Source organism: Salmo salar, chromosome 24 (assembly GCF_965601325.2).
Source record: "Salmo salar chromosome 24, fSalSal1, whole genome shotgun sequence".
NCBI classification, from domain to species: Eukaryota; Metazoa; Chordata; class Actinopteri; order Salmoniformes; family Salmonidae; genus Salmo; species Salmo salar.
The window spans coordinates 31078612-31099243 of NC_138314.1; the positions used below are offsets into that span (position 1 = coordinate 31078612).

Sequence of the window (20632 nt, forward strand, 5' to 3'; positions counted from 1 at the left end):
AGGCAACACCTTGCACTTACGTTTTACGTGAAAAACAACGTAAAAAATATAGCTTGCGCCTTTAGTATCCAACCATTTTAACTTGTTTCATAATGTTAGAATGAAAAGTAGAATTAGATGACAAACGGTGTTTATACTGTTTTCCCTGTGTCATTCGTCCGTTCTTTGTAGACCTGTCTAGACTCTTTGCAGGTCCAACGGGTTGTTCTCAGCCTCTTGTTTGTGTTCGGGAGGATAGATTTTCTCTGTATCCCACGACCTTTATGAAACAAAATCGCTGAGTGCAGTATAATTAAGCAATAAGGCCCGAGGGAGTGTGGTATGGACGATATACCACGGCTAAGGGATGTTCTTAAGCACGATGCAACGCAGAGTGGTAGTACACATCCCTTAGTCTGCTATATTGCCGCACCTGGTTTACCAACTACTTCTCTGATAGAGTTCAGTGTGTCAAATCGGAGGGCCTGTTGTCTGGACCTCTGGCAGTCTCTATGGGGGTGCCACAGGGTTCAATTCTCGGGCCGACTCTCTTCTCTGTATACATCAATGATGTCGCTCTTGCTGCTGGTGATTCTCTGATCCACCTCTACGCAGACAACATCATTCTGTATACTTCTGGCCCCTCTTTGGACACTGTCTTAACTAACCTCCAGACGAGCTTCAATGCCATACAACTCTCCTTCCGTGGCCTCCAACTGCTCTTAAACACGAGTAAAACTAAATGCATGCTATTCAATCGATCACTGCCCGCACCTGCTCGCCCGTCCAGCATCACTACTCTGGACGGCTCTGACTTAGAATACGTGGACAACTACAAATACCTAGGTGTCTGGTTAGACTGTAAACTCTCCTTCCAGACTCACATTAAGCATCTCCAATCCAAAATTAAATCTAGAATCGGCTTCCTATATCGCAACAAAGCATCCTTCACTCATGCTGCCAAACATATACCCTTTTAGAACTGACCATCCTACCGATCCTCAACTTCGGTGATGCCATCTATAAAATAGCCTCAAACACTCTACTCAACAAATTGGATGCAGTCTATCACAGTGCCATCCGTTTTGTCACCAAAGCCCCATACACTACCCACCATTGCGACCTGTACGCTCTCGTTGGTTGGCCCTCGCTTCATACTCGTCGCCAAACCCACTGGCTACAGGTTATCTACAAGTCTCTGCTAGGTAAAGCCCCGCCTTATCTCAGCTCACTGGTCACCATAGCAGCACCCACCCGTAGCATGCGCTTCAGCAGGTATATCTCACTGGTCACCCCCAAAGCCAATTCCTCCTTTGGTCATCTTTCCTTCCAGTTCTCTGCTGCCAATGACTGGAACAAACTGCAAAAATCTCTGAAGCTGGAGACACATATCTCCCTCACTTGCTTTAAGCACCAGCTGTCAGAGCAGATCACTGCAACTGTACATAGCCCATCTGTAAACAGCCCATCTATCTACCTACCTCATCCCCATACTGTATTTATTTTTATCTTGCTCCTTTGCACCCCAGTATCCCTACTTGCACATTCATCTTCTGCACATCTACCCTTCCAGTGTTTAATTGCTATATTGTAATTCCTTCATCACCATGGCCTATTCATTGCCTTAACTCCCTTATCTTACCTCATTTGCACTCTCTGTATATAGAGACGTTTTGTTTTATTTTGTTCTATTGTATTATTGACTATGTTTTGTTTATTCCATGTGTAACTCTGCGTTGTTGTATGTGTCGAATTGCTATGCTTTATCTTGGCCAGGTCGCAGTTGCAAATGAGAACTTGTTCTCAACTAGCCTACCTGGTTAAATAAAGGTGAAGTAAAAAAAATACAAAATATTGGCCATATATCACAAGCTTTATTGCTATTATAATGCTATCACCACCCAGAAGGCGAGGTCAGTACAGGTGCATCAAAGCTCGGACCAAGAGACTGAAAAACAGCTTCTATCTCAAGGCCATCAGACTGTTAAACAGCCATCACTAGCACAGAGAGGCTGCTGCCTACATAGACTTGAAATCATTGGCCACTTTAATAAATGGAACACTAGTCACTTTAATAATGTTTACATATCTTGCATTACTCATCTCATGTATATTCTGTACTATCTATTGCATCTTAGCCTATGCGCTCTGACATTGCTCATCCATATATTTATATATTCTTATTCCATCACTTTACATAGATTTGTGTGTATTAGGTATTTGTTGTCTTTGAAATCAACTTTGGCTTCCCCACAAAAAAAATGAGGTAACTGACATCTATAGCCTTTGGCACACCAGCTAACAAGCTACATATGATAGCATTCATAATTATTGCACAAAGAACAGCAGATAAAACGAAAGGAGCTCAGCCATCAACCATGTGAGTGCGGTGCTGTGTGTACATGGAATGGTTCCGTATGGGACTGTAACTCTGATCTGGATGCTGAATGTATTCTGTACATCCAGTATAGACCCTTTTCCAGTACCGGACACACTGACATCACGCACAAATGCGCGTGACTCTTGGCTGCAGTAAGAAAGCCATTGCCATCTGCGCCCATTCAACATAGCCTAGATTTAACTTTGTATTACATCTAAACAAAATCATTTTTGGGGGTTCTCATACGTTTACAATGTTTTGATTCTTGCTTGAACAGTCGCTAAGATTGTATTTGGTTGTGATCTTTGAAAAATAACTATTTTGGATGCAGCATTTGTTAGCTAGAATGCTAACGCTCATTGACATAGGCTGTAGCAGAAGCTAGCCAAAGAGACATTTTGAAGATGAAATGTTTTTTAACTATAAGGCAGTTGATTTGTGATGATGACATTTACACAAGCCTTTAAAATCAATTATAATCCAAGTAGTGTGAAATGCATTCACAAGTAACATGTAAAGAGGCGTTTTTTTTGCTTGCTTTCTATTACTCCACTGTGTTCTGCCACCAACTTGTGCGCATCGCCCTCATGCAGCAATGTTTGCAAACACAGAAAGGTGTCTAAAGCATCGGGCTCAGAGTTACATCTAGCATCCAGCTCAGACTTAGTTCTACCGTAACTGCTCACATACCTGCCATGATGTCGTCCTGTGCCTCAGACAGCCTCAGCACATCAGGGCTGGAGCTGTCAGGTTAGTCTGCCGTATTAAAGTCTGGACTGCTGGGTGGCCAAGGTACAAAGCTGGTCTGCAGGTGCTGCCCCAGGTCATCCTTCAGGCATTTGGCCTTCATGTACTCTTCGGTGAACTGCGCCTCATCTTCTTATTCTGCAGCTAGGACTTCTCTATGGCTGAGATCTTCTGGCCCAGCTTGTTCAGCTTGCCCTCCGTCTCTTTCCTGTTGCACTCCAGAGTCTGGTAAGGGGGGCAGCAGGTCTGTCTGGACAGTCTGCTGCGACGGGGTTAACCTGTAGGGTTTAGGTTAGGTAAGATGTAAGGAGATATTACAAAAATATATTTGGTATCAATTTGGTGTAAATACAATGCTATCCAGATAAATAAACAAACATATTTGTAGAAGTACAGTAGTTGTTTGCCTGTTAGTAAACCAGCAGTCCCTATCTGAGAGGTGTAATGGGAGGGGTGTGAGCTGAGAAAGGTCTGTTGTTGGGGTAGCCATAACATGCTATTTACTTTTCAAGCTGATTAGTCAACTGAGCGTTCCTATCATCGGTGATTGACGGGGACATCATGTCAGACCTAGAAAATATTATATGAATATATACGTGAAAATATAACAGTATGAAAGCATCTCAACATAGAACTAACCAGTTAGGAAGGCCAAATCCATTTGAGTGTAGATTTGAGTGTAGAGTGGATTATGCAGTGTGAAGTGTTAGCACACAGGTCAGAAGACTTCATGTAGAATAGATTAAGCAGGGGAAGGGGGAACTCATGTTTCTGGGATATGTAGTGGAAAGGAGCAGGTGAGAGCAGGAGGTGATGATAAGAGTATAAAGTAACAGGAAGTAGCTATGCAGATCCAAGAGTTTGTGGGACCAGGATACAGCACACAGTAGGGTATAGGAACATGGCAGTCATGACTGGTAGGGCTAAACCAGACAGAAAGTGGTGTTTAGAGATGGGATAAGAACCTTAGGTCAGAGATATAGCAACTACTTAAGCGACTCGATGTTGCTCTGCCAGAGTTTCCACGTATCTCTCCTGCCAGGTAAGGAACAACGTCCTCTTGTCTGTGAGGGTCTCTGTAGGAGAAAGCCTCCAGCTACTGAAGCCCTGCTTCCAATTCATCAGAGTGAATTAGCAGAAAAGGATCATTACATATGAGCAAAACACATGGAATCTAACCTGGAATGCTGTTTAGCAGCACCCTCAACTACTTCTTTGCCTCGGTTTCCTCCTTCAGGACCTTCTGCCGACAGAGTTGTATTGTTGGTACTATAACATATGAAGGTGAACATACATTTCCTAAATTGTTTAAAATACATCAGTGTTTTTTTTTGTTGCTAAATGATATCAGCACAATCCTGAACAATGGGTCGTTTCAATACTTAACTGATTTCCAGTTATACATTTATACCTTGCTTCTCCCTGGCTGCGTAGTAGGAGGGCATCGGTGAGGGTGTCAACACACTGAGAAGGTGTCATCTCTTTTGTGATTTTCCCAAATTTTTGAAGGTAGGACCACAACCTCTCCATTTGTTCTCAGTCAGCAAGCCCACAGTCACATACCTGGTACCATCAGTGACCTGAAATGTAAAGTACAATCAGAAACCATAATGAGCATTACAATGGGTGATGATGATTAATTAAGGGACTAGGACAAATTACAACTAGCTGTTTCTTATTACTGTTAGGGCAACTGTCTGCAACTACAAAGAATTGGTGTTTAACAGAATAAATGATGAAGAAAAAAATGTATTCATTACCTGACCGTCAACATCATGAGCAGAGGCATGAAAGGCTGGCACTGCAAATGTGGTGTCCATCATCAGATAATACTTTTTTATAATTGAGTGAAGGAGCCGTTATTTTGTGTGGAGCAGTTATTTTGTGCATTTGTGTGTAGAATATGACCTATGGTTACAAAGTCGGTATGGAGCAATCCGTTTCAAGCCATTCATAAAAGCGTATCAAGCGATTCATGAAACTCTTACTACAGCATAGTGGTTAAATATTAAATACATTATAGTAGCTAACATATATTGATTTATCCATTTTACCTGTAGATGAGGCTTCAGCTGGCATGCAATGTCATAGTGAAGAAACATTGTGATGTCTGGTCCCTGCACTGCTTTCAGGTCCCCCAGCAGGAACACAGCATTTGCAATGACTCTTCAACATCAGTCATCGTAGCCAATGTTATATATAACTAAAATACATCAGCTACACATCTGAAGCATCCATCCATCCACCCACCCACATGCATCAATCAACATACTCTTCAGGTTCAGGAACTTCAGCAGATGCTCGTGCCTGCACGCCATCCTAAACCCACCAGTTATGTCCAGTTTTGGGTTTGGATCACAGCGCATCCCCGCCCACCCCTGTAAAATGAAGTGAATAAGCATGAGTGAAAAAAGTCACATTCAATAAGCAGTTCATGTTTCATCTAACCTGTTCAACTTAAAAAATATTTGTATGGACAGAATATTCCAATGCTAGAGTCGCATCACCAAGGATAAATGGCTTCTCCTGATTTCAATCAAACATTTTAACTTTTTCAACATTAGCCCAGCTGTTGGTTATACACACAAACACACGTCACACAGAAGAGGGCTAGTGAAACTAAACTGATTGTGAGATACATCCCATTCTTCAAAATCCAGTATACCTCAGTTGGTGTGTCTGATGCACCTCCTACAAAGCAGTCGACTTTGTCTTGGTCACAAAAGAACCACACAGCATGTTTGGGACCCTCAATGCTGGTCCCAGACAATATTTTTCTGGGAAGCCCAAATAGGGCATCAGCTGCAATAATTTGATGACCGTTTTCCTTTAAAACAATAATGCAAATAATGAATTATACAAAACTATTAGGGATACAGGGAATGGAAATTTGCAAGGGTATTACTTAAACCCTTTTGCTCTTTGGGAAACATAAGAAATTTACCATGTAGTTTCTTCGTGAATGTATCTGCAATCGGTAGTATACACTAAGCAGATGATTGGTCCACCTAGCTTTACTAGAGCCCCGTTATCCAGCGTGTTGTGGATCCAGACAGGCCTTCATGGCAACCGTAGCGGCCACCCACAAAACTTTGCCCTGTCTGGCAATCCCATACTTGACCCGTTTACACCTCCCACGAGTTGGACGAAGGATTGGGTTTTTGAGAGGCTTGAAATGGTATTGCCGCATAACATTACTACTGTTTGGCAAGGCAATGATAGACTATATATAAGAAAGATGACTGAGGTTGGATATATTTCCTCTTATAAATTATGAACAACACAATGTAAATAAGAATCCTAGCTTACTGAGACTTTATAGTTGTTCCTTAATTGTTATCATTGACATACCTGTGGACAGAGAGGACACTTTGTTCCGTCCGAGGTCAGTGGCACCAACTTCCTGACAGTCTCTCGGGGGGGTGGTGGTGGTAGAGTCTGTATCAGATCAGGGTGACAGGTTCCAGCTCACAGCTGCAGACAGACATCATGAGCTCGTCCTGAAATGAGGACATTACGTTTCTTAGATTGCATTACTAAAGATTACTTCCGATGTTGGTGAGATGCATTCCTCTTAAGAACTTTCGAAATGACTCCATATTTTTATCATAACAACCGAGTGAACAGGGTTATGGTAAACTAGATACAATTAAATCAAAGTCAAAGTTGTTATTTGTGCAGGAATACAGAATAGTGTGCACAATACAATGAAATAAGTAGATAACTACAGTATATTAAGTTCAGTACAGTAGTTGCCATAGAAGCAAAGAGTCAGTTCAGTTTTCATCAACAGTCTTATGGCTTGGAGGAAGAAACTTTCTCTGATACAATTTGCAAGATGGTAAAAGAGACAGATGTCATAGTTTCCCATTTTGATGTAAGGCCTACCTCTAACGTCAACAACTGTCAAAAGATGGTTGTACTGGCTTTGACAGTCATGGTCACCTTGTCTCTTCCACTCCCATTCCCACCGGGACACATGGGATGAACTGCCCTGACTAAGACAGACAGACACAAACTTGTTGTAGAACAGACTACAGTAGCTGCAGATTTGAAACTACACCATCAGGGGGATATGTCATTGCACAAGTTGTTAGAAAACTCCAAATCAACTCTGTGCTTGGCATGACAGATTTTGCCACATTTACCTTATCGCTGCAGGGAACTATAACTTTTATAGAAACTGAACTGTATGTACATGATCAACATTTTGGACTGGGAAGCAATTTTTTTAAGCCAGAAGTTGACAGGTTTGTTGACATAACATAAAACACATTACCTTCCATAACTCCAACTGGTGTACAATGTTGGGAGTGCTGTGTTCTCACAGCACAGGTGGCACAGAAATATTTATCTGAGCCACAATCCCCACAGCGCCATAGCTCAGCCTCCTCCAAAACTCTACACACACTGCAGATGGCGTTGGGTGGAGGACATTCCAGCTCCACTGCAGGCATGTTTATTTATTTTTTATTTCACCTTTATTTAACCAGGTAGGCTAGTTGAGAACAAGTTCTCATTTACAACTGCAACCTGGCCAAGATAAAGCAAAGCAGTGCGACACAAACAACAACACAGTTACACATGGAATAAACAAACATGCAGTCAATAATACAATAGAAAAAGTCTATATACAGTGTTTGCAAATGAGGTAGAGTAAGGGAGGTAAGGCAATAAATAAGCCATAGTGGTGAAATAATTACAATATTGTAATTAAACACTGGAGTGATAGATGTGCAGAAGATTAGTGTGCAAGTAGAGATACTGGGGTACTGGGGTGCAAAGGAGCAAAATAAGTAAAATAAATACAGTATGGGGGGTGAGGTAGTTGGATGGGCTATTTACAGATGGGCTATGTACAGGTTCAGTGATCTGTGAGCTGCTCTGACAGCTGGTGCTTAAAGTTAGTGAGGGAAATATGAGTCTCCAGCTTCAGTGATTTTTGCAGTTCGTTCCAGTCATTGGCAGCAGAGAACTGGAAGGAAAGACGACCAAAGGAGGAATTGGCTTTGGGGGTGACCAGTGAGATATACCTGCTGGGGCGCGTGCTACGGGTGGGTGCTGCTATGGTGACCAGTGAGCTGAGATAAGGCGGGGCTTTACCTAGCGAAGACTTATAGATGACTTTGAGCCAGTGGGTTTGGCGACGAATAAGAAATGAGGGCCAGCCAACGAGAGCATACAGGTCGCAGTGGTGGGTAGTATATGGGGCTTTGGTGACAAAACGGATGGCACTGTGATAGACTGCATCCAATTTGTTGAGTAGAGTGTTTGAGGCTATTTTATAGATGACATCACCGAAGTCGAGGATCGGTAGGATGGTCAGTTCTACAAGGGTATGTTTGGCAGCATGAGTGAAGGATGCTTTGTTGCGATATAGGAAGCCGATTCTAGATTTAATTTTGGATTGGAGATGCTTAATGTGAGTCTGGAAGGAGAGTTTACAGTCTAACCAGACACCTAGGTATTTGTAGTTGTCCACATATTCTAAGTCAGAACCGTCCAGAGTGGTGATGCTGGACGGGCGGGCAGGTGTGGGCAGCGATCGGTTGAAGAGCATGCATTTAGTTTTACTTGCATTTAAGAGCAGTTGGAGGCCACGGAAGGAGAGTTGTATGGCATTGAAGCTCGTCTGGAGGTTAGTTAACACAGTGTCCAAAGAAGGGCTAGAAGTAGACAAAATGGTGTCGTCTGCGTAGAGGTGCATCAGAGAATCACCATCAGCAAGAGCGACATCATTGATGTATACAGAGAAGATAGTCGGCCCGATAATTGAACCCTGTGGCACCCCCATAGAGACTGCCAGAGGTCCGGACAACAGGCCCTCCGATTTGACACACTGAATTCTGTCTGAGAAGTAGTTGGTGAACCAGGCGAGGCAGTCATTTGAGAAACCAAGGCTTTTGAGTCTGCCGATAAGAATGTGGTGATTGACAGAGTCGAAAGCCTTGGCCAGGTCGATGAATAAGGCTGCACAGTATTATCTCTTATCTATGGCGGTTATGATAACATTCAGGACCTTGAGCGTGGCTGAGGTGCATCCATGACCAGCTCGGAAACCAGATTGCATAGCAGAGAAGGTACGGTGGGATTCAAAATGGTAGGTGATCTGTTTGTTAACTTGGCTTTCGAAGACCTTAGAAAGGCAGGGTAGGATAGATATAGGTCTGTAGCAGTTTGGGTCTAGAGTGTCTCCCCCTTTGAAGAGGGGGATGACCGCGGCAGCTTTCTAATCTTTGGGGATCTCAGACGATAAGAAAGAGAGGTTGAACAGGCTAGTAATAGGGGTTGCAACAATTTCAGCGGATCATTTTAGAAAGAGAGGGTCTAGATTGTCTAGCCCGGCTGATTTGTAGTGTGGAGTAGCTCCCTCAACCCCTTCCAGGCCTCAACATCCTCTGCCTTTCTTTTTTTTTATGCTGGTGGAGGAGGTGCATCACTGCAGCTGGGCACAACTTCTGCTGCAGAGGGAACCGGCTCTGTTCTCCGAGTACTCCCTAGACCTAGAGAGTAGTGACAATTGTTACTGAGTGGATTATCCTGGTTAAATTAAGTTGAACAGAACTGAACAGAGCAACGTTCTCACCGATCCAAGTTAAAGGCAGGGGTGTGCTGTCACGCCTCTAGTCAGGTCTCTGTAAACCAGCGTAGCTCTTTTTCTGCGAAAAGATGGCATCTGTAAAGAAAAACAAGACAATAACAACTAAGTTTGATTTATCCTAAATGAAGATATTATATTAATTACATTTAAACTATCTGATACATAGGACACATAATTATCTACTGTATCATAATGAATGACTAGTGGAGTTGCTTTGCTTACACTCAATTATTTTCTTATAGGGAATCTATAGACAGTTATGGGTAGGAAGTTGTGCTTCATATGGACATTAAGTAGTCTGAAATGCCTCCTGAGACAGGTGATGACACATCTTTCGGCTTTAACAAGCACAGGACAGGAATATTTTGGGCATCTTGGCTAATGGATGATTATTGCTGGAATTGTTATAATGTACCATCTGATACTTACCTAGTCCAGTAGTTCTCAACCTTTTTTGGTCATTGAAGGCCCAATCACATCTTGCTCTGCCCATAGTGCCCCAAAAGTACCCCCTCATATACATTTTAAATGTAGGCATATCATATGAAATTAGTCTTTCTAAGTACCCACATAGTGCCCCAAAAGTACCCCCTCATATACATTTTAAATGTAGGCATATCATATGAAATTAGTCTTTCTAAGTACCCACTTTGGATATGTAAGCATTGGCTTGAGAGTTTAAATCCATGTGAGAAAGTGTACTAGTGCACACTTCTGGAAAAATATGGAGATTAAAGACAGACAGGAGACGCAGCCTAGCACCGAAAACAGGAAATGACACCATGCCATGGTTCCCGGGAAATTTAAGCCGAATGAACTGCTAATGCAAAATTGCAAATCATTTTAAATGTTTTATATATTCAGATCGAATTGCACTCAAGAACTGTTCTTCGCTACTATGGGGTATTTTAGCGGGCTATCCCGGGGTAATTAAAAAAAAATATACATTACATTGGCTTTGTAAATCACAGTTTAAAAAATAAAGCGATTGACTACCTTTGAACAGGGGAAAAGAAGGACGTCAGAAGATCTTCTAGTTTTAGCACAATACAAATGATCATTACCGCCACCAACATAATACTTTCATTTTTTTAAATTAACCTTTACTTAACAAGGCAAGTCAGTTAAGAACAAACTATTATTTGGGACTCCCAATCACGGCCGGTTGCGATACAGCCTGGAATCGAACCAGGGTGTCTGTTGTGACGTCTCATGCACTGAGATACAGTGCCTTAGACCGCTGCGCCACTCGGGAGCCAAATTACGATATGAAACTGCCTCATTTGAACCTTCTGACAAACTAGTGGGTCAGGCGACGCCCCACTTCATATCGCGTGTTTTCTGATGATTGCTCTCGATTATATCGACTGATTCTGTATGGGGTTCTTTCTGTCTGACTGCGCGTTCCCGGGGGAGAGGGAGCAAGCACGTACACAAGAGCAGAGTGCGTAAAACCATCTGATCTGCTAGGCCTGTTGTGAGTGGCTGGTTCAGTTATTTAGGGTTGAACAACTGTGCAGTGGGTCACGTGACGGCATCTGCTGCTGGCTGAGCGAAGCGTGTTAGCAGGTAAAGAAATAAAAAGGTTTGTTATGATAACATAAACGAAAAATACAGTTCGGGCAGTTGTTGTATGGGTTTGATTCACTTCAGTAATACTCTTCGCGAAGAGACAGACCGGGCCATCATTTGACGTTACCAGTTAGCCACTTAAGCGCTAAAGTGACGACGAGGTGCGGATGGAGCTAGGAGATGCTAGCCCTGCCGTAGCAATTGCATTGTGCGAACGTTTTCAAAAGCTAGGAAGATTTGCTAGCATGCTATCAGCTAACCCACGGGTCAAGTAGCTAACTACTGGCTAACTAGCCATGTTCATACGCTTCTTGCTAGCAAATCGTTTCAGGTTACATCATAGCTATGTACAACTTGTAAAGTACTAACGTTACTACATTTTATTAGCTAATTTAACATAAGAGGACCTGTGTGGGTAACTAATGTTTCTGGTCCAATGGGAGCAATCAGTAGCTTAGCTAGCTACTTAGTAGGTAGCTAACTGGCTAATATTAGCCGGTTACACAAAGAGTTCCGTCCTCAACATTGTTTATTTTTTTGTCGAAGGTGATCTGCTGTAACGTCGTAAGCATGCTTATCTATGTGGCGTTATTTAATACCTAAAACACTTGGACATTTAACGTTGAGGCAGTTACTACATTTGGGCTTTGTCCAGGCTCAATTTGTACGTTTGAACAAATACTGTTACTTTTTCTTGGCAATGTTTTAGCTAACTAACGTTAGCAAGTCAACGTTGGTCATCCTCTTGACATGTAGATCATCGAAATAAACAAACTCTGAAGCTATACTTTAGGGACGCACTGATTGTTGGAAATAGATAACGTAACGTTAATCCTGCTCAGAAATATTTTAGTAAGGTTTTCGTTCAATAACGAGCACGCTCGTCTAAATTGGCTAACTATCTTAGCCTAATTTACTAGTTAATTTAACAGTAGTTCATACAATCAACTAGTTTGTTCATGTGTTCCCACCCGGATTAGAGAACGCAGCTGTCACAATAACTAATAATGGCATCTGTTTAATGTTAGCGAGACGAGTGCTAACAAGCCAGCTACGCACTATCATTATTACATTAATCAGTTGATTTTTCCGCTAACTACCTAGGCAATCTACTATAGCCGCTTGCCAGTCCGGTAGTGAGGCCTAATTTAGCTAACGTTACTGATTTTATTAACTTCACGGGCACATGAACCCCTGGCACGTCGCAAATTCGTTTTTTGCAATGGCTGCCCATGATTTGGACTAGGCGCTGTGGTTTGCACAAAGGCCCTCGTTAGAACTTTCAAAATAGTTGACTAAGCTACGTTAGCTTCATATTCACAGCCATACCAAACTACTTGGCCATGTCAATACAGAGCAACATAATTGCCCTGTTTTATAAGTAGTCAATACTCACAGGTGCCATTTAATAAACTTGAGGTTATGTTCTAACCTTAGTCAGATGTATGTGTGACGCTTGTTTGACCTGTACATCTAGCTATGTTTGTGAAACTGTTTTTGACTGTGTGCATGAGAGATGTAAACTGACACCAGAAAAGCCTCCCCCTGGTCTCGATGTCTAAATTTAAACATGAGGGGAAATGGATGGCGTTAGTCTTACATAGAAAAGTTAACAAAAGCAAGACTCCGTACTGTATACACTACAGAGATCCAAGGCTTGTCTAGCAGGTTGAAATGATTGATGTCCCTTTGACTGATTGATGATTTCCCCCCTCTTAATCTGTTTCAGATTTTTCTATTTTGTACATACATTGTTTTGTATATACTGTATATGATGACTTCAGTGGTCAGCAATCCAGCTCGAGGAACTCGGGACAGAGCGCTGCCCACTACCACACAAACCACACAGCCACAGAAACAGATACAAGTGAGTTTCATACACACTTTCAGATTAGCAACACTATGTACACGGTGTACCTTTGGTTCTCATGTAATTCCTGCCATTACAGCAAAAAAAGAGTATCTCACCTATTAGTCTCATTACACAAACCAACAATAGAGTTGCCATGTGTGTGTAACTGCCCTCTTTGAATGCAGGCCACAGCAGAACAGATTCGGCTTGCCCAGATGATCTATGACAAAAATGATGCAGACTTTGAGGATAAGGTCAAACAGGTAAGTACAGTGTGAAACAAGTTGTGGAATATTTATGTAGCCTAATATGTGTATGATTAAGTTCAGTACCAATGCACACTAGTCCCACATGTATCTGTCGGCTTGTGTCAGTAAAGCTGAGTTGTTTATGTACACACGTGCTGATTGTGTTCCCACAGCTGATTGAGGTGACTGGGAAGACCCAAGATGAGTGCATGGTGGCCCTCCATGACTGCAATGAGGATGTCAACAGAGCCATCAATTTCCTGCTGGAAAGCACCTCTGACACAGTGAGGGTCCCCAAAAGGCGCACACCCTCACCCATGCTCTGACACATCCAGTGTCACTAACTCTCATTAAAGGGGTAATCTGTAGTTCCAACAACAACAAGCGGCCTCCTAGCTACTGTTTTGGTAAACAGCTGAGTGATAAGGCTGAAGAAATGTAGCCACTCTCAAATTCAGTCTAACTTATGGACTGACCATCCATGAAATAAAAATGATCGTTTTTTAACCATGTTTTGTGGCTATAGTGTTTGTTTACATTTTTACACAAACAAAGGTGTAAAACACGGTTGTATTTTGGCTTCTGGTGGGATGCAAGCTAATGTGGCATTTTAAGTTATATTCTTTAAGAATCCATGAGTATATATCATCAAGTTAAAGAAAAATAATTTATGTACCAATTGCAGATAGCCCCTTCAACTACTTGACTAGTCAGTACCAAGTTTGCCCTCAATATATTCTCATAACCAAATCTAGTACCCATTTTCCAAGTGTGCTTATTTAGTGTTGAGTGTCTTCGTGTTTGCAATAAGGTATCTTTGTCTGTCAGACCACCTGGGAGACAGTTGGGAAAAAGGCGCGAGGGAAGGAGGGAGGTCCCTCGGAGATAAAGGACAACCGAGAGAAGAGAGGAGAGCGCGAGGCAAGCCGGAGCCGCGGGGTCCCCAACAGGAGGGGCCGTGGAACCAACCGCAGCAGAGAGGGTGAGGGGAACACTCCCAAAGGGGAGATATGATAGGAAGTGTATTACATAAATCCTATCTTTTTGTTTTTGCTAGTGTGTTGACTTATATGTAATTGTTTCTCCCTTTGCCTCTCCTTTTTAGTGCGGCCAGAAGAGAATGGGTTTGAAATGTGTTCTGGGGATAAAGTGGCCGACCGTGGTCGCAGGGGGAGGGGCGTTGCTGGCAGAGGTGAATGCTACTAAGAAAATTATGTACACTACAAAGCCAAAAGTAGGTGGACACCTGCTTGTCAAACATCTCATTCCAAAATCTTAGCCATTAATATGGAGTTGGTCCCGCTTTGCTGCTATAACAGCCTCCACTCTTCTGGGAAGGCTTTCCACTAGATGTTGGAACACTGCTGTGGGGACTTGCTACCATTCAGTCACGAGAGCATTAGTGAGCTCGGCCACTGATGTTGGGCGATTAGGCCTGGCTCTCAGTCGGCGTTCCAATTCATCCCAAAGGTGTTTGATGGTGTTGAGGTCAGGGCTCTGTGCAGGCCAGTCAAGTTCTTCCACACTGATATCAAACCATTTCTGTATGCACCTTTCTTTGTGCATGGGGGAATTGTCATGCTGAAACAGGAAAGGCCATTCCCCGAACTGTTGCCACAAAGTTGAATCACAGAATCATCTAGGATGTCATTGTATGCTGTATCATTACGATTTCCCTTCACTGGAACTAAGGGGCCTAGCCCAAACCATTATTCCTCCTCCACCAAACTTTACAGTTGGCACTGCATTGGGGCAGGTAGCTTTCACCTGGCATCCGCCAAACCCAAATTCGTCCATTGGACTGCGCGATGGTGAAGCGTGATTCATCACTCCACCGAATGCTTTTCCACTGCTCCAGAGTCCATTGGTGACGAGCTTTACACCAATCCAGCCAAACGCTTGGCGTTGTGCATGGTGATCGTAAGGTTGTGTACGGCTGCTTGGCCATGGAAACCTATTTCAGAAGCTCCCGACGAATGGTTCTGGTGCTGACGTTGCTTCCAGAGGCAGTTTGGAACTCGGTAGTGAGTGTTGCAAACAAGGACGCGATGTTTACGCGCTTCAGCACTCGGCGGGATTGTTCCTTTGAGCTTGTGTGACCTATTACCTTGCAGCTGAGCTGTTGTTTCTCCTAGATATTTCCACGTTGCAATAACAGCACTTAAAGTTGACCGGGGCAGCTCTAGCCGGGCAGAAATTTAACAAACTGACTTGGAAAGGTGGCATCCTATGACGGTGCCGGGCCATTCTACTGCCATGGCTTGTCTGTGGAGATGGCATGGCTGTGTGCTTCGATTTTATACACCTGTCTGCAATGTGAATGGCTGAAATAGCCGAAACCACTCATTTGAAGGGTGTGTACACATACTTTTGGCCATGTAGTGTATCTGAATTCTATAGCTCTGATATTATTAAGTGTTGGTTATTTGATGAATCCATTGCATCGGGAGCTCTACAGTTTGCAGATACATATTTTTTTCTAAGTGCTCTGTTCTGTCTACCTGCACCTTGTCAAATCAGTTGTTTTTTTGCCCATTATACTATGTTACTGGTACTGGCCAACCTGAACTAATGTCCCACTGAGCCATATTGTACCTTGCCACACCCTGTCCCACAAGATTCCACTTTGTCATGCTATAAAACAGCCTCTACAATAATCCTCCCTAAAATGGCATATAATTTGGCTATCTAGTTGGAGGGTTTTAGTTGGCGATGTGTCCATTTGTATCGCCCAGCAATTATTGTAAGTGCCATTACGTGTGAAATATACAGTCTTCAAAGTATTCATACCCTTTGACTTATTCCACATTTTGTTACAGCCTGAATTTAAAATGATATCTAATTTCTCATCCATCTACACACAATACCCCATAATGACAGTGAAAACATGTTTTTAGAGATGTTAGGAAATGTATTGAAAATGAGATGCATAAATATCTAATTAACTTAAGTATTCACACTACTAAGTCAATACTTTGTCTTAGCACCTTGGGCGGTGATAACAGCATTGAGTTGTCTTTGGTATGTATATCAGCCTTGCACATCTGGATTTGGGGATTTTCTCTCATGCTTGCTTGCAGATTTTCTCAAGTGCTTTTAAGTTAGATGACGAGTGGTGGTGAAAAGCAATAATCTGCAAGTCTTTCCACAGACTGGCTGGGTCACTCAAGGACTTTCACATTCTTGTTCTGAAGCCATTCCAGCATGGCTTTATGCTTAGGGTCATTTTCCTGTTGGAATGTAAATCTTAGCCTCAGTCTCTCGTTTGCACTCTGAAGCAGGTTCTCCTCAAGGATTTGACTGTATTTGGCTCCATTCATTGTTCACTTTATGCTTATCAGTCTTCCATTCCCTGCTGCTAAAAAGCATCCCCATGCATGATGCTGCCCCCACCATGCTTCACGGTAGGGATGGTGTTAGATGGGGGATGAGCTGTGCCTGGTTTTCTCCAGACATAGCACTTTGCGTTCAGGCCAAAGAGTTCAAGTTTTGTTTCATCTGACCACAGACCTTTCCCTTATGTCTTTCACATGCCTTTTTGCAAACTTCAGGCATGCTGGAATGTAACTTTTTCTCAGGAGTGGCTTCCGTCTGGCCACTGTAGAGACTGCGTGTGTGTGTATGGCATGGGTATGCATGTGTGTTGTTCTTCTGGCAGGTTCTTCCATCTCAGCCAAGGAACTCTAGTTCTGTCAGAGTGCTTCTTGCCCGGTTGCTCAATTTGGTTGGACGGCCAGCTCTAGGCTGAGTCTGGGTAGCTCCATATTTTTTTCAATTTCTCAAGGATGGAGACCACTTCGCTCTTGGAAACTTTCAACACTATAGAAATAGTGTTATACCCTTCCTCAGATATTTGCCTCATCACAATTCTATCTCGGAGCTCTGGAGACCGTTCCTTGGGGTTTATGTTATAGTTTCTGCTCTGGCATGCACTGTCAACTGTGGGACCATTATATAATCAAATGTATTTATATAGCCCTTCTTACATCAGCTGATATCTCAAAGTGCTGTACAGAACCCCAGCCTAAAACCCCAAACGGCAAGTAATGCAGGTGTAGAAGCATATAGGTGTGTTTCTTTCCAAATCATGTCCAAACAATTGAATTGGCCACAGGTGGACTCCAAGTTGTAGTGACATTGGAAATAAGTTAGATACACCTGTGCACAATTTGGAGTGTCATAGCAAAGGGGTTTGAATTATAATTTTATTTTGAATGCATTTACAACATGAACAGGTTTTCACTTTGTCATTATGGGGTGTTGTGTGTAGATTGGTGAGAAATATATATTAAATCCATTTTGTATTCGAGCTGTAACACAACAATGTGGAATAAGTCATGAGGTACGAATACTTTCTGAATGCACTACTGTCCTGCAGCTGCTATAGAGCGGGGAGGGGTGGTGGACAAGCCAGGGAGGTTGTTTTGGTTGGGGTAAAGTCAGACAGGCATGCAGAGTGAGGGAGTGGAGTCAGGAGTGCCAGTGATGGCAGTTGCTGTCGGTAAATGTATTTATCATATGTCCTAAGCTGTCTAGGCTAAGCCAATCCTCGTATACTGATCTAAGACCTATCAAATGCTGTCAGCCTGAAATCTAAACCCATAGCAGCATGCCCAACATACTGTACCATGCCCCCCGCTAACCTGTTTTGAAGCAACACATATCAGACATTTGTGCTGAAAACATGTCTGTTTTAGAACACAGGCATTAGGTGTAATTTAATAGACTGGTTTGTGTCTTGCAGCAGAGGTCAGACGTAGTGTTTCTGTGTGTCTTTAGGGTTGGGGGGTCGCGGAAGGGGAAGAGCAGCTGGTGGTAACAGGTTCTCCTCTCAGGGGATGGGGTGAGTTGAAGATCCACACTGGAGATCTCCTGCTGTTCATGTTTATTCAGCCGTGTGTGTGTGTGTGTATCAAATTTATTGGTCACATACACGTGGTTAGCAGATGTTAATGCCAGTGTAGCGAAATGCTTGTGCTTCTAGTTCCGACAGTGCAGTAATATCTAACAAGTGTGTGTAGACGTGGCTGTTTCACTGTATCATAGTGTTGCTTAATAATGATTACAAGCACATAGATGAACCCCTAACCCTCTCCCCACCTAAGGATCTTCAACCCCGCCGACTACAACGCTAACTCTAGCGGGTCTCGTCAGGAAACTTGGGAAGCAGAGGGGAACGAAGGTGGAGATGGAATAGGTGAGTAGGGTTGGGCGGTATCAGGATTTTCATACCGTTTCTGTACAACTACGGGGTATACGGTATTACTGAATGTGTACACAAGGGGTGCTATTTAAAAATAAGAAACTCGCAAAACATTTTAGGCAACAGTGATCTTGATCCTGGAGGGGATTAAATGTCTCTGCTGTAACCAATAAACCCACTCCTTTTCGAGGTGTAGGTTTTAGAGCTTTAAAGCATGGTTGTAGTAGTATAGTCCTGGACACAGTTGGAGCAGTGCGGTTTGGCCTCAACCAGGACCGTGTTCATTAGGCACCGAAAAGGAAGAGACCCGATTTTAAAACAGGAAGGGACTACCTGGGTTTGTCCAATAAGAAAGTATTTTGTTTTCCTTTGTGATACATTATAGTGTTTTCTCTGTGCGTCCCTAATGAACACAACTCTGATTGTGCTGCTGACTGAGCTCTGTTGGACAGAGGGGTACCCCCCGGGCATGATGACTAACTCACGTACCCCTACTGTCCCCTACCATCATAGGAGGAACATGGAGAGGCAACTTGGAAGACTGGGCTGCAGAAGACTGGAATGAGGATGTGAGTGATGGTTGCCACTTTCGACTTTATATTACAGTGGCTACACAAGCACACACACATAACAAAGGTTCTCTTCCTGATATTCTGTTTTTATCAACAGCTGTCTGAAACCAAAGTGTTCACTGCCTCTGCTCCTGCGAACCACATCACATCTGGACACAAGTATGGGCTCCAATCTAATGCTCACAGGAACGCACCCTTAACCCCATGAAATACTCTCATATCTCTGTCTTTCCTCCAGTCTTATAGCACGAATTCTCACAAAATAACAGTAAAATGGCTTTGGGTTGGAATGCGAAGGTTTCATAGTAATGATATGAGTTGTGGGTGTATGTAATCGTTTCTCTGTATCGGCTTGTCAAATGATGGTTACAAGCACATAGCTGAACCCGTTGTGTGCAATACCTCAATCTCTGAATCTCCTTTCGTCCGGTTACTGAATTATTTTTCCATTGCATTCACTCTGCTCAACTTCTCATGGAGAGAGAATGAGAGGTATTATAAATAAATAGAAGTGATATTTCATTGTGGCAAAGAAGCAGTATCAGGGTACAACACTAAACTATCCATTCAGTGTCCCATCGTAAATGTACTGGTCGTCCTCTTTCCTCTCCAGTGTGGACATGGGCTCGCTGCTGCCCAAGACGGGCGGTGTGGAGGCGGATCTGGGTGGCATGGAGCCCCCTGCCGCTGTGTGCGTGGGGGGCCAGAGCCTGGTGTTCACCAACTCACACCACAACTGCGCTCGCACCGCCACACACAGCTATGCCAGCGCCGCCTCTGGCACTAACTACACCCACGGTGCCCTGGTGAGGCAGCCAGCCACACACACACTTCCTTTTCATGGTTATACGTATCTGTACAGGCTTTCACACAGACACACTATCAACTCTCTTGCTCTGTCCATTAGTCCTCAGTCCATGGCTCTGGTTTTGGGACTCTGAGTGGGCCCAAGCCGACCCCGGCTGAGGTTATGATACCAGAGCAGCTCAACGGGCCCCAGCTCACCCCGCGGACCCATCAGCAGCTGGTCACCGCGGGCAACAGCAGTGTCGCCAAAGAATCAGGTCCACCTGCAGTTCAAGGCTCCGCCCCCATTTCTGCCAGCGAAACCAGGGCCCCGAGAGTGGAGAAGGGCCCTGTTCCAACCTCTCACTGTAAGACATACGGGTGCTATCATATGGAAAAGCTTCAAGTGAGGTGTGGGTACATGTCATTGTTTGTCTGTGTCGAATAGGAGGAGATAATGATGGTTACAAGCACATAGCTGAATCTTAATGTGTGGACTACCTCAATGACTGAATCTCCTTCCATCCTCAAATTGCATTCTTTCCCCAATACATTATCACTCTGCTCAACTTCTCATTCTATCCCCCCAAAAAGTCAAATGTATAGAGATGTAATGGTGACAGTGGTGGGAGCAGACTCATGGTACATGCAAATTTGATGAGTCAGATCTGTATTTACTGGACTGCTAATGC

The 20632-nt window shown here is 43.4% G+C and overlaps 1 protein-coding gene, 1 long non-coding RNA gene and 1 other non-coding gene across 13 annotated transcripts in view; 2 read left to right on the plus strand and 1 right to left on the minus strand.

Moving 5' to 3' along the window:
- Positions 1–3054: 3054 nt before the first annotated feature.
- Positions 3055–9789, minus strand: LOC106585694 (uncharacterized). 3 transcript variants are annotated; one of them, XR_014382547.1, is made up of 7 exons: positions 9693–9789; positions 7386–9609; positions 6995–7104; positions 6458–6606; positions 5772–5933; positions 3611–5484; positions 3055–3384 (listed from the first exon to the last, which is right to left on the minus strand). It is a non-coding gene; the product is annotated as an uncharacterized LOC106585694 (long non-coding RNA). The 3 variants fall into 3 exon arrangements; XR_014382548.1 differs by having other exon boundaries at positions 3611–4686; positions 4867–5484; positions 6995–9609; XR_001324008.3 differs by lacking the exon at positions 3055–3384 and having other exon boundaries at positions 3394–4686; positions 4867–5484.
- A 1382-nt stretch (positions 9790–11171) lies between these two features.
- Positions 11172–20632, plus strand: part of LOC106585693 (ubiquitin-associated protein 2) — a 30114-nt gene continuing 20653 nt past the window's right edge. For 7 of the 9 annotated variants that reach the window (XM_082968636.1, XM_082968641.1, XM_082968643.1 and 4 more), the window contains exons 1-12: positions 11189–11292; positions 13009–13146; positions 13317–13394; positions 13553–13663; positions 14208–14361; positions 14485–14571; positions 18159–18222; positions 18485–18576; positions 19096–19151; positions 19252–19313; positions 19768–19960; positions 20062–20308. In XM_082968636.1, the coding sequence (XP_082824762.1) occupies positions 13051–13146; positions 13317–13394; positions 13553–13663; positions 14208–14361; positions 14485–14571; positions 18159–18222; positions 18485–18576; positions 19096–19151; positions 19252–19313; positions 19768–19960; positions 20062–20308 (1240 nt within the window). In that variant the 5' untranslated portion in view covers positions 11189–11292; positions 13009–13050. Of the gene's footprint in view, positions 11293–11332; positions 11441–13008; positions 13147–13316; positions 13395–13552; positions 13664–14207; positions 14362–14484; positions 14572–18158; positions 18223–18484; positions 18577–19095; positions 19152–19251; positions 19314–19767; positions 19961–20061; positions 20309–20632 lie in introns of those variants that run through there. The other 2 variants (XM_082968637.1, XM_082968638.1) reach the window with 2 other exon arrangements.
- LOC123730464 (small nucleolar RNA SNORD121A) lies at positions 20386–20464 on the plus strand. The gene has a single exon (XR_006761908.1). It is a non-coding gene; the product is annotated as a small nucleolar RNA SNORD121A (small nucleolar RNA).